Source organism: Carex rostrata, chromosome 11 (genome assembly GCF_964058835.1).
Source record: "Carex rostrata chromosome 11, lpCarRost1.2, whole genome shotgun sequence".
NCBI lineage: Eukaryota > Viridiplantae > Streptophyta > Magnoliopsida > Poales > Cyperaceae > Carex > Carex rostrata.
Genome location: NC_135928.1, coordinates 2,273,270 through 2,286,174, shown reverse-complemented (window position 1 = coordinate 2,286,174; position 12,905 = coordinate 2,273,270). Strand labels below are relative to the sequence as shown.

The following is a 12,905-nucleotide window of genomic DNA, read 5'->3' as shown; positions in this document are numbered from 1 at the left end:
AAACCATCACTACCTCAGCTAAGCCATGTATACCGAAGAGCTACCGTTATAACTGCATTTTACCGACAGCGTTTGATAACAATCACACATATACATTTCTTAGTAGGAAATATGAATACCTCATACTTTAGAACTTAACACTGAATGAAAACATTAATGACACGCACACAATTCTATTTAATATTTCATTCGGGGTCTGTCAAATACCATGTTCCTAGAACATGTATCTATGTGATTAAAATGACATCTCGTGTTAGGTGGTTTGTAAAACTTAACCATCTTTTAATCCACATACTAACCTTATCGCGGTAATTAGTGTTCCTGTTAATTACCTTGGTCAGTGACTTTTTAAGAGTATATATCATCTATATTATGGAGTTTCACAATTTCAGTCATGAACTCGAAATGATCCATAAATTCAATAATACTCAAGGCAACAAAATGATATATAAATAAACATTCAATTCATGAACAAAACTTTATGATAAATTATCGTATTATTGACTTCTAGATTATTACAAACTAACAAAAGAAACTGATAGGTATTTCCACAGAGCGGCATGGGTATTTGGAGAGTGTATTGCAGCGATACCGTTCGCAGACCAGTGATTAGTATCGATGCATGTTTCACGTCGGGACGGTACCAAGGTAGGTTGCTAATGCATGTATGTACAATGCTGAAAACCAATTGCTTCCAGTGGCTTTTGCAATTGTGGAGAAAGAAAGCGCTGACAACTGGAGTTTTTTTTATGAGATGGTTGAGGTTGGAAGTAATTGGAGATAATCGATTCTTTTGTCATATCGGATAGACATTTGGAGATTAAAGCCATGTCCCAGGATCCGAATCTCGGATGGGATGAGTCTACGATCAATGTGTGCATCAGTATTGTTCTCATCATGTTGCCGAAAACCTTTTCAAGCACGTGGGCTGAAAGAGAGAGGTTAGCGACTGGTTCATAGCTGAAGTGAACAAATGCAAACTTAGGAGGTTGCAGGAGATGTTACTAGACTTTGAAATTGGTTATCCAAAGGCTATCGACTACCTTAACAAAGTGGGTAAGAAGAACCCTAATGATGAAGACGAGCTTCCATGTCCATAGAAGTTGTATCAAGCATTGGACGGAGGTCACCGATGGGGGATAATGACAACAAATGGATTAGAGTCATTGAACGCCATGTTCAAAATTAGTCGACGATTACCGGTTACAGTGGTCATGGAGGACACGTTCTATAAGTTGAATAAATTATTTTTTGAACGATGGAACAAAGCTCAAATGGGATGTCAGCATGGTCAAGTGTGGTTCGACATGGTAACTAAGTTATTGCAAAAGCGTATCAAAAAAGGAAGGGACATGACTGTGATTCCTTATCGTAGGCTTTTTGAGGTCCTAGTTAAGGGTGAAAAAAATTCCAGCAAAACATAATCAGCTAAGACTTTAGTATACTCGTAGGGATTTCGGGTATAGGGTAGTTGTTATGGACAACAACAAGGTTAAATGTGAATGTCAGAAGCCTCAATTAACCGGCATACCATGTTTTCATTTCATGACGATTGTCCGCGAAATGAGATATGATGTAAATTTATACGTCAACCCCTTGTACCATATGTCAATAATGGTACAAACATGGAATGGACACTGGGAACTGAAAGGTAACCAATGTGAATGGCCTGTATACAACAACCCAAAAATTAAACCTGAGACGAGATTGATCAAAAAAGGAAGGAGACGGCACGACCGCATACCGATGGAAATGGACAAAATGCATGGTCGGAGACTCGGACATCAGCCTCATTGTGAGACAATTGATTGGAATGCAGCAGGTATAATTGATCAACCAATTATAAATGCTTATTTTAATTAAATTCACAATTTAATACATGTTCTACTTGTAATGTAGAGGAGGTAGCAAAATAGGTGCAAGCAACGACAAAGCAACAAGCAAGAACAAGTACATCTAGTCCATCCTTCTTCGGATTGCATTTTAGTCTGCGTCGTAGAAATTAAATGACGAGCTATTTTAATGTGTTGAGAACTATTTTATTTGTATGTATTGAGAACTATTGTATTTGTATGTGTTGAGAACTATTTTATTAGTATGTGTTGATAACTATTTAAGTTGTAGTATTTTAATATGTTGCTCATTGTAAGAAGGAGTATGTTGTATTTGGAAATTATGTTGTACAATTTGAATTATTTAAGAGTTCTGAGTTTCTCATTTTATTTAGTTTCTTATTTAATTTTGTTCCTTTTTTATATTTTATATTTTGAATAGTATTTAGTTTTTTATTTAAGAGTTTTGAATTTTTACCACCGTTTCTGCCCAAAACAGTGGCTGAAACCAATGTGCATAAAAGACAATGGTTCGGCCAGAGCCAAAACAGGCTGTTCCTGGCCAAAACAGAGGCATGAAACATTTATTTTTGATATTTTTGAACCATATTAATTATAATGCATTTATTTTTGTTATTATATTTATTTTTCTTATTTTTGTTATTTTGTGAAGCATATTTATTAAGTTATAGAAGACTTCGATGGAATTGTTAAGTTATAGGAGACAGTTTTGATGGAATTGTTAAGTTACAAGAGACGGTTTCGATGAAATTGTTAAGTTATAGGAGACGGTTTTGATGGAATTCTTAAGTTATAGAAGATGGGCCTGGCGGTTGAGGCATTTTTAAAAAAAAAAACCAATGTAAAATTATTTTTAAGGGGGAATTTCATGTATACCCCTCAAAAACTTCAAAATTATGTATTTCCCCCTCTAAAATTTGAAATTACATATTTCCCCCTCTAAACTTCAAACACTCACATATTTACCCATTTTATTGTCTTTTCTATTAAAACACATTCTAAATTTATAAAATACCTATTTTACCCTTTTATTAAAAAGCATAAAACACTCATCTGACTCAAATTTGAATCTAAAGGTTCCTCTACCGTCTGAATTGCTTTGAGATCCGTGCGTGCTAGATCAGCACGAATCTTGAAGCGAACAAACACTGAGTTCGATGGGGCATTTTATACTTTTAATGAAGGGTAAAATAGGTATTTTATATATTTAGAATGAGTTTTAATATAAAAGACAATGAAATGGGTAAATATGTGAGTTTTTGAACTTTAGAGGAGAAATACGTAATATCCAAATTTAGAGGGAGAAATACGTAATTTTGAAGTTTTTGAGGGGTATACGTGAAATTCCCCCTACTTTAAAATTAATTTTTTTTTTTAGGGCATTAATAAAAATGGCCGCATCTTCTACTTCTCCACATCTCTACATTGAGATTTCTGTGCATTGTAACACACCTTCTTTCTTTCTTTCACTATTTCATTTATTTGTAATAATCCAATGGACGTGAATGACATGATCCTTCCGCCGACACGGAAGGCGATACGGATTGTGAAGGAATCAATTGCCAAGAGAAGAATAGTAGAAGAATTTGATCTTCTAAAAAAAAGAAAAGTAGAAGAATTTGATCTTCTCAGAAAAAGAAAAGTAGAACAATTTGAGGGTCTGATCGGAAGAGATACGCTGATACGGGAGGCGGTACAGATTGTGAAGGACTCGGTTATTCCAGTTTCCAAAAGTAGAATAGTACAAGAGCTTCATGGTCTGATCGGTATAATCATATATTTAAATGCATTATGTTTTCATTCGGGAATTCTTCTTCTTAAAAAAAAAAAATGACTTTGAAAAAAAAAATATTTCCTCAAAATTTCCCTTGAAATTGAGCTACATCAATAATAAGCTTGTTATTTGCCTAGGTACTATTCCAGTTGATCCTTGCTATTGAACTTGCATTTAGGAAATTAGATCAATTTTAGTGGCCTTGATGCGTCTTGCTCATTGTTAAATTAGTTAAATATATCTAAATAAATATCCCCAATTCCACAAGTTTAGGCAAAACCTCATGGTAATCTAAGATTTAGAAATGTACTTTCATAATTCATATCATTCATTTTCACTTGAGTATTGCTAAGAAGCATATGACTTAAATCAGTTCAAAGTTCAAACGAAATTAAATTGACAGACTGACATTAATTGGTTAATATTAGAAAAGAAGCCTGAACTTTGCAATTTGGTAGAGAGGCAAGAAACCAACTAATTTATTAATTTGTTTATTCTAATATACTGATTTGGTCCCAATTAACTAAAAACTATTAATAGCAGATAATGCCTGTTCATATATATATATATATATATATATATATATATATATATATATCCCTGTTCGGTAAGCTAGAATGTATGGCAAAATGGCAAATATGCCTGTTCAAATATTCCTAATTCTTGATTGGCATGTAGCCTCATGATGGTGTTGTTAGTGTTGTCATGGCAATATTGTTAGTGTTCCTAAACAATTAATTTTTTTTTTATTAAAGTGCCGGTACACCCCAACATCATTTGAATGTTATTCTCGAGAATTCAACCTGCGACCACTCCGTAAATTAAGAGACGGGATTTGTGCCACTGCGCTAAGCCCGCGGTTCTTCTAAACAATTAATTGTAGTTGTACCCACTTATATAATTTTTAGAAAAATGACTACATTCTTTATTTGCATGTGGCCTCAAGATGGTGTTGTTGTGGTCATGTTAGTGTTCCTAAACAATTAATTATAGTTATACCCTGCTTATTCTTTAGAAAATTAGGGATATTACAGGGAAAGTCTCAGATTTTTTTTTTTTTGAGTAAAAATAAGGATCAAGGGAAAGTCTCAGAAGTTAAATAGAATGATAAAATATGTGGACTTTTTCTAAGAAAAAAATTTGCCTTTCTTTTGTTTATTTTAAGCAAGATTCTAATGCTTTGTTTTGTTTTTCAAATTTATTGTGCTATTTTCTAAAGAAAATGAAGCCGACCGTTCTGAGTTTTTAAAGCTGTGCAAGAGGGTTGAATATATCATCCGTGCTTCTTATCTCATCCACTTTGAAAACATGATGGTAAGATGATATCTTTTCTTTTTGCAAATTTATAGCACCCCCAGCCCCTGCCCACAAATTATGTTCTATTAGCTTATGAAATTCTTTTTTTTTTTGCAAATGCACAGCACCCAAATTATGTCTTGTATATCTTACCGAAATTCAAGTGCATGATAGCGCAAAAAAAATGTTAAATTAGTGGGGCATTTCAAAGTCATAGATAGCTAGGTCATAATATGATGACTTGCATATTTGTTTGTAAAATAAAATAATTGATGCTGTTAGATATGTTCACTGTGATTAAGAATTGATGACCCGTGATTGCAGGAGCTATATTCTTTGTTTGATCCGGTTCATGGTGCTTCAAAAATCAAGGAAATGAATCTTTCTCCTGAACAAGTCGATGAAAGAGAGCAGGAATTTCTCTCATATTTTTTTGAGGTCTGAATTTAATATTTTTTTTTGTAATGGATTTTTCTTCACAAAAAAGGTCAATATGTTCTATCCGTTTTTTTTCTTCATAGGGTGGTTATGTTAATATTTAGAAAAAAAAATCCAAATGGAGGAAATCCAATTAGGATAAATAATAAAATCAAACGAGGAGAAAAAAAGGACTATATAATCATAATGATAATAATAATGATAATGATAATCATCATCATAATCATAATCATATAATCATAATAATGTTATATACTTCATACATATATCTTTTTTTAAATAAAGAGAGAGAAATGTGGCCGTCTGTTCAAAATAAATGATTAGAAAGACAAAATCAGACTTATTAAAATATAAATGACATAATATAGTTAAAATATACTTAAAATTTAATTTAGTATTATTAATTTGACTGATTCAAATTATACATATAGGTTTTAAGAAACTTTTGTACTATTTTTTTAGATAACTGGAATCAATTGATCTAAAAATTATGGACCATCTAAAAGTGATATTCTACCTATTTAAATTTTTTTTTGTAAAATTTGGTCTCCAAGTACATTTTCATATGGAGATTGTGTTTAACGGTCTGAATTGATTGTTTGAATTTTGAAAGTAGAGATATGGATCCATGGAACGGATCGATCCGTGATATGCATATTACTGTAGCCTCAATCATAATAATAATATAAATAATAAAAAATACAAACAATGGAAAGAGAGGTCAGCTGAAACAGATGTTCTAATTGGCATGTACCATTACACCATTGGTGAAAATATTTTTACATTGTAATCCAATTGGGCACCTAAATTTAATCCGTTTTTTTTGTTGACGAGTTTGAGTAGGTGATGAGGCAGAGCAACTTCCCGATAGTAACAGATGAAGAACTTGCGGTTGCACAATCAGGGAATTATCTTCTCAATCTCCCCATTGTTGTTGATGAATCAAAGGTTTTTTTTTTTTTTGAACAAATAGTTTTTATTTCTTCACATCTTTCGAGTGAGATGCAAAAGCCTTTCAAAAAGTTTCCTTAAGTTGTATAATGATTATTATCGTAATTTTGCTCTGTTGTATAATAGGTCGATCATGCGCTCTTGTCGAAGTATTTCGAGAAAAATCCTTTGAAAAATCTGCCTGCATTCTCAGATAAGGTTTGAACTCTTTTTCTTGATATTGTGCAATTCTACTCAATGCTTTCTTCTGGAATACAAATAAATAGTAATGGGTAACATAAGAGGCATGCACACACGTGCCCACACTGCCACACACACTCATTCATCACTGCATGTAATGTACTGTTATAAGATAATTAATCTTGGTCATGTATACATATAGTTAGCAAGTAACAGAATATGTGCATACAAGCCTTGTATGTAACACTTTGCTAATGAACTTAATTTTAGTATCTGATATTTCGAAGAGCGACTGGGATTGATACTACAACTGATTTCTTCTACATGGCAAAATTGGATATAATCATATCTCGTTCGTGGTCGTGGTTCATCAGAAAGATCAAGTGCGTACAATTTCTGAGAATTCGCCTATTTTTTGTGCTATTTTATATTTCTATTATTAATCATGAGAAAAATCAAAATAAAAAAAATTCAGGTTGGAAGGAATAACCAGGCTATTTCACTCTCGAAAATCACCGGCAAGATCACCAAGCGATTTGAAGAAAACTGAAGAAACAGATGAAGAATACCTGACAGTGGAGCGTATCAGGCTAGAAAGCATTGATATAAGGTACATTCCTTCTATTTTTTTGGGCAAATCAAGGATATAGTAGGTTGAGACTTCAATGACGATATTATGTATTATTACTTGTTGGAAATATTTTTTTTTGTGTTCCAAAATGAACTATAGATTCCATTTTGGCTCAGTATACCACATATTGACTGAGAACAGCTTATAACTTTTAAATGGCCCTGCATTTTTCTTGTTTCTTACTCTGAACTGGTTGTCATGTTCAATTGCATGATTAAGATTCTAAACTGTTAATGTGTAATCAACACAAATACTTTTCATCAAATTACTGGTACTCAACAATAATTGCACAATTTAGTATGTGCTGATCTGCCAGCAGGTCATTCAAGTATGTTTCTGCCAAACTCAAAGTCTTTGATAATTTCTTATTTTATTGTTTATTGGAAATTTCAGCTGGCGAAATCTGTTAGGCAAGGTTGAAATTCAAGAGCCTACATTTGATCGAATGATTGTGGTGTACCGGTATGCCTATTTATTATACAAAATGTTGCTGCAAATTTGACCTGGATTGAAACTAATGGGAAATGGAAGCAGTACAAAATAAATTTATAAAACCAATTTATATGAATGCAGAAAAGCTAGCACAAATAGCGAGAAAGACAGGGGTATTTACATAAAGCACTATAAGAATATACCAATGGCTGACATGGAGTTGGTTTTGGTTAGTTTAACTTTTTATCACTAGAATTTTTTTAATATCTACATGTGTTTAGCAAAATTCTAGTGCATGTTCATTTTTGTAGCATATCTATTTGATATTTCTGGCACACATTATAAAAAGTTTTCCAAATAAGAAACTAAAATTGTAAATGCGTCCTCCATCATGTGCGTCTATGGTATAGATCATTTTTAGTCCTATTTGAAGTTTGTTTGCTATATATACCAATTTCTAATTTGGTTTAAATTAGATGCACATCCATCTACATAACGAGGAACACATTTTTGATTTGGAAGAACACTGTTGTCAAATATACCAAATGGATGTACCATAGAAATGCATATACATAAGCAATGTGCCTAAGGTCCAAATTTCATATTAGAACCTTAAATTTAATCTCAGTGCCAATTTGGGTGCTTAACAGGACCATAGTGAATTTGAGGTTTCGGTCAATTATTTTGATAATTTGCAGGGTTAAACGACAATTTTCCAAAATTTACAAGTTAATTCTGTTTTTCTGACAGCCTGAGAAGAAAAACCCAAGTCTGACTCCAATGGATTGGGTTCAATTCTTTGTTTCAGTGGTTGTTGGACTGGTAAGTCTTCTTGCACACAATTTATGTACAAATTTGCAAAATGCCAAAAGAAATTTTGCTTGTCTAGCCACCTCAATTTTTTTTATAAGATGTATATCAGTATATGCCCTATTTTTGTACTTATTTTTTTTATATAGGAAGGTAGAGATCTGGCCTACTAACTTTCATTTAATTGTCCATAAGGACCCCCTATCAGGGTTTCGAACCCATGACCTCCCACATCAGAGGACATGTGCTTTTGCCACTATACTAAAAGCTAGTTCTTGCCGTATTTTTTGTACTTATATATATGTTACATTTTCGTTTCAAATTCAATAGGTGGCTTTAGTTACTTCACTGGAGACATCAAGCAATGGTTTATGGGTGGCTATAGCGATTATTTCGGCTTTAGTCGGTTACTGTGCTAAAATTTATTTCTCGTATGTTTTTATTTTCATCCATCATTGCTCTAAACTTTGTTTTCTGTTTTCATTTTGAGAGTATGATTACATTCATCATCTTTTGCTATCACTCATGTGGCCTCAGAAAATTATTATAATTTTCTTAATATCTTTATCTTTTCTTTTGCTATCACTCATGTGGCCTCAGAAAATTATTATAATTTTCTTAATATCTTTATCTTTACATTTTAGCTCCCTTTGAGATGAACAGATTATTTTCCATTCCAATTTTTTAAGTTTGAAGTTAAATTTTTACCGACTTTTTTTTCATAATTCAGGTTCCAACAGAACTTGGAGACGTACCAAAACCTGATCACACAATCGATGTACGACAAACAGCTAGATAGCGGGAAGGGCACACTGTTGCACTTGTGTGATGATGTGATCCAACAGGAAGTAAGTTCTACATTATTTCTTTCTCTTGATTTTATATAGTTTGTCTTAAATTAATGAATTTTAACTAAAGACTTGGTATTTCCATATAGGTTAAAGAGGTGATAGTCTCGTATTTTGTCCTGTTGAAGCAAGGAAAAGCAACAATATCGGTAATTTTCGAATCCGAATCTGCTGTAATCCCTTCCGGGATTACAGGGCCCTGAAATTCCAATATCAACCGTTCAAATATTTTCTGCACAGATCTCGAAAAAAAGTAAGTTTTCATGCACAAATCTCAAGAAAGACCAACGGTTCGGATTGGGATTACAGGGTCCTGTAATTCCCAAAGAATTACAGCAGATTTATTTTCGTAATTTTCTTCTTACACTGTTTCATATTTTAGGATTGAGCTTTGATCTGGTAGAGTACATATTATACCAGTAATGCAAGAAAAAAATTTGGGTTTCAAGCATATCCACTTCCATTAGGTGTTGGTACACACTGGTACAGATGCAGTATGAGTTTGTGGTTGGAAAATTTTTAGCCAGTTCAGTTGTTTCAAATTATCAAATAGTAAGTTTCGAGGGGTTTAATTTGAAAAATATGTAGTTTCTTTGGCTGTTGTACATAGAAAATACTCTTCAACTTCTTTTTCCTGTTATTACTACTCCAGAAAATCAAACAAAAATGGTATATAATATAAGAACTGGTGATGTTGTTGCAGGAACTTGATGACAGGTGTGAAGAACTTCTAAAAGATATGTTTGGGCTGCAATGCAATTTTGATGAGGAAGATGCTATCCAAAAGCTAGATAAACTTGGAATTGTCACAAGAGTAAGTTTTTCACTTTTCCTTGGCATTATTGCCCAGCTCTCTATTAGTTCTTATAGCAAAATAATTAATTCTAAGAAATCTACAAAAGGAAATTCAAAATACTGACCTTATTTTCATCCTTGAGAAAACATTGAACCAAATTTGAAGCTTTACAATTTTGATAATTGGTTGAAAGAAGATATTTCATCACATGCTTTTAACTTCTCTTGATTTTTTTTTTTTTTTTTTTTTCCTTTGAAAGGATGCGATGGACAGGATGACTTGCCTTCCTTTACACGAGGCAAATGAGAAAATAGGCGCCACAACAGAGGAACTGTTCAAAGAAAGGGGAAGGAGGTCTCAGAGTTCATCTTTGTAAATTGCATTATTTTTATTTTATCAAAAGTATTTTCTTTCATCTATAAAATGGTTTCCTGCTGATTGGTTATTTGCATTCAAAATTTTCTTGTAATTGTTATTCGTGAATATTTTTTTTTTTGGGGGAATTTCATGTATGCCCCTCAAAAACTTGGAAATTACGTATTTCCCCTCTAAAATTCATAATATCATATTTACCCTTCTAAACTTAAAAAACTCACAAATTTACCCATTTTAATATCTTTTCTATTAAAACTCATTTAAAATTTTTGAAGTACCCATTATACCCTTATGCCAATTTTAAATTTTGAAGTCTGAAGAAGACAAGAGAAATCTCAATCTCTTTTTTGGTGTTCAATCAATGGATTTACCAAAGCTTCAATCTCTTTTTCACACTCCCAATGTCTATCTAAAACTTTCTCGAATGATGCAATCAAATCAGATGAAGACAAAGCATGAAGATTAGAGACATCTCTCATGGGATGGGTTCAAAAATAAAGATCACAGTTTGTTAGAAGGGACAGGAGCTCATGTTCATTTGCAAATGAAAATCGAATACTCTCATCGCGTTGTTATGCATTAAAACAAGTTTTGCTATAAATTGAATTCCTCAGAGAAGGTCTGAAAAATGAGTGTGTGAAATTTACAGCCAAGATCTTATAAATATCATACATTCCCTTTTTTTAGAAGAAGACATTAGTTTATCAAGAAAACATGTCTAATACTTGACAGAGAAAGGACTGCCACCGGCAAAATCTGTTAAATCTTCTTGTTTTTTTATCAGAGAATATCAATTTACTCCTGTAATTAATGAATAAAACTGAAAATGGCATTCTCAAAATAAAATACCAGTACCTAACTGCAACGCCTCTGATGTAGCAAAGCTCAGAATCATAGCAATGTCACAATATATTGAACAATTTGATTCAATTTAACGAAATCAGATCTTGGATACAAAAGAACAGTAAATAGAAACAAGAGATAGAAACCAGAAAATTCTTATTCAATTGCATGAAATGAGACACTTCTAAGCCTTTTATAGGGAATCGTAGAGAAACAAAATTTACATAAATTGGTTTACTAATTTCTTCTAACTACTCTTGTTATTACAAATCAGCGTCTAGTCAGTTTAATTGGCTGAGTTGGTGTAACAGGCCTTCAATTAACAGATTGCCTTCAGTGCTCTCTAGGTTGTTCCCAGCGCTCCTCTTCTATAATGAATTACTGACATTACAAGACCCAGTTCTCTTCTCACTGACCGAGTCAAGATTGACCCTGATCGTTGCACTAACTCTAGCCTAGTAGTACGTAACAAAATAAATTAGTGTTAGAGAAGAAAGGACGATGGAGAAAGGAGAAGAGGTTTCTTTTGTTTTCTTCTTCAGACTGCCAAATAAAAAATTGGTACAAGGATAAGGGTAAAATGGGTACTTGAAATTTTTTAAATGAGTTTTAATAGAAAAGATATTAAAATGGGTAAATTCGTGAGTTTTTTAAGTTTAGAAGGGTAAATATGATATTATGAATTTTAGAGGGGAAAATATGTAATTTCTAAGTTTTTGAGAGGTATACATGAAATTCTCCTTTTATTCTTTTGCTTTGAGCCTTGTCCAAATCCTCTTTCATTATTATTATTTTTAATTAGGGAAAATTTCCTATGTGCCCATTCAAAATTTGGAAATAGCCAATATCCCCATGAATACATCATAATATCCAATATCTCATACAAACTTAATTTTCTTTTTTCTATCTCCTTTTAACCATTTTATTTTTTATTTAATTAATTTAAAAATTATATTGACCAATATACCCTTTCATTAAAATGGAGGTGTCCATTAAATTGCTCACAATAATTAAATAAGAGCAAAAACAGAAAATTGTTCATCTTTCTTCTTTCTAATGCGGCTGACCCATCTATGATTCCAGATTAATCTTACACATCCTCTAACTGCGGCAACAATGAGGCTACCTCAAGTAGCACCTTTAGTTCTTCAACTGAGTTCGATAGTAGTGCTAGCACAATTTTGGTTCAAGAGGCATTGAAGAATGTAATGGCATGACTGATTTGTCTAAGGAGCTCGAAGCTTTGCATGACTGTTCATAACCGAGCTCGTGAAGAGTAGCATGGTGGGTGGTGAAGATACAGATACAGACAATTTGGATTTTGTGTTGTATTCCAACGGATTAGATGAGTTGGTAACCATATCCACTTTGAGCGAAATCATGCAAGGCAGCCCCTAACTTCAATAGTCCTCCATCGTTTATTCCCATGATAGAATTCGGCCAACCTCAAATCATACTAAGCAATTTGTCAATCTTTGCAAATGGTAGAGCAGGTTCGAGACAGTTAACAATTGATCAGAAAGTTGAGCAGTACTTTTCGAGGCTGATGCCTTCAATTTGCCTTTCTGTTACATATTTGTGCTGTAGCTTTGAGCCGTATGCACTAATATTTAATTTTGAATTTGAAAGATTAAGAAATGAATTATTGATCCTTTATTGTTAAAAATCAAAATAGACA

At 32.8% G+C, this 12,905-nt stretch overlaps 1 protein-coding gene across 1 annotated transcript; it reads left to right on the top strand.

Annotated features, from left to right (window-relative positions):
• Positions 1-3,288: 3,288 nt before the first annotated feature.
• On the top strand, positions 3,289-10,669 carry LOC144562108 (uncharacterized). Its single transcript, XM_078311269.1, has 15 exons — positions 3,289-3,619; positions 4,847-4,941; positions 5,248-5,361; positions 6,205-6,309; positions 6,439-6,510; positions 6,763-6,875; positions 6,968-7,102; positions 7,517-7,585; positions 7,697-7,784; positions 8,306-8,377; positions 8,696-8,796; positions 9,096-9,213; positions 9,303-9,362; positions 9,917-10,027; positions 10,269-10,669. Exons 1-15 carry the CDS (start codon positions 3,349-3,351, stop codon positions 10,383-10,385), a joined length of 1,641 nt encoding a protein of 546 aa, XP_078167395.1. The 5' UTR covers positions 3,289-3,348; the 3' UTR covers positions 10,386-10,669.
• Positions 10,670-12,905: the final 2,236 nt, after the last annotated feature.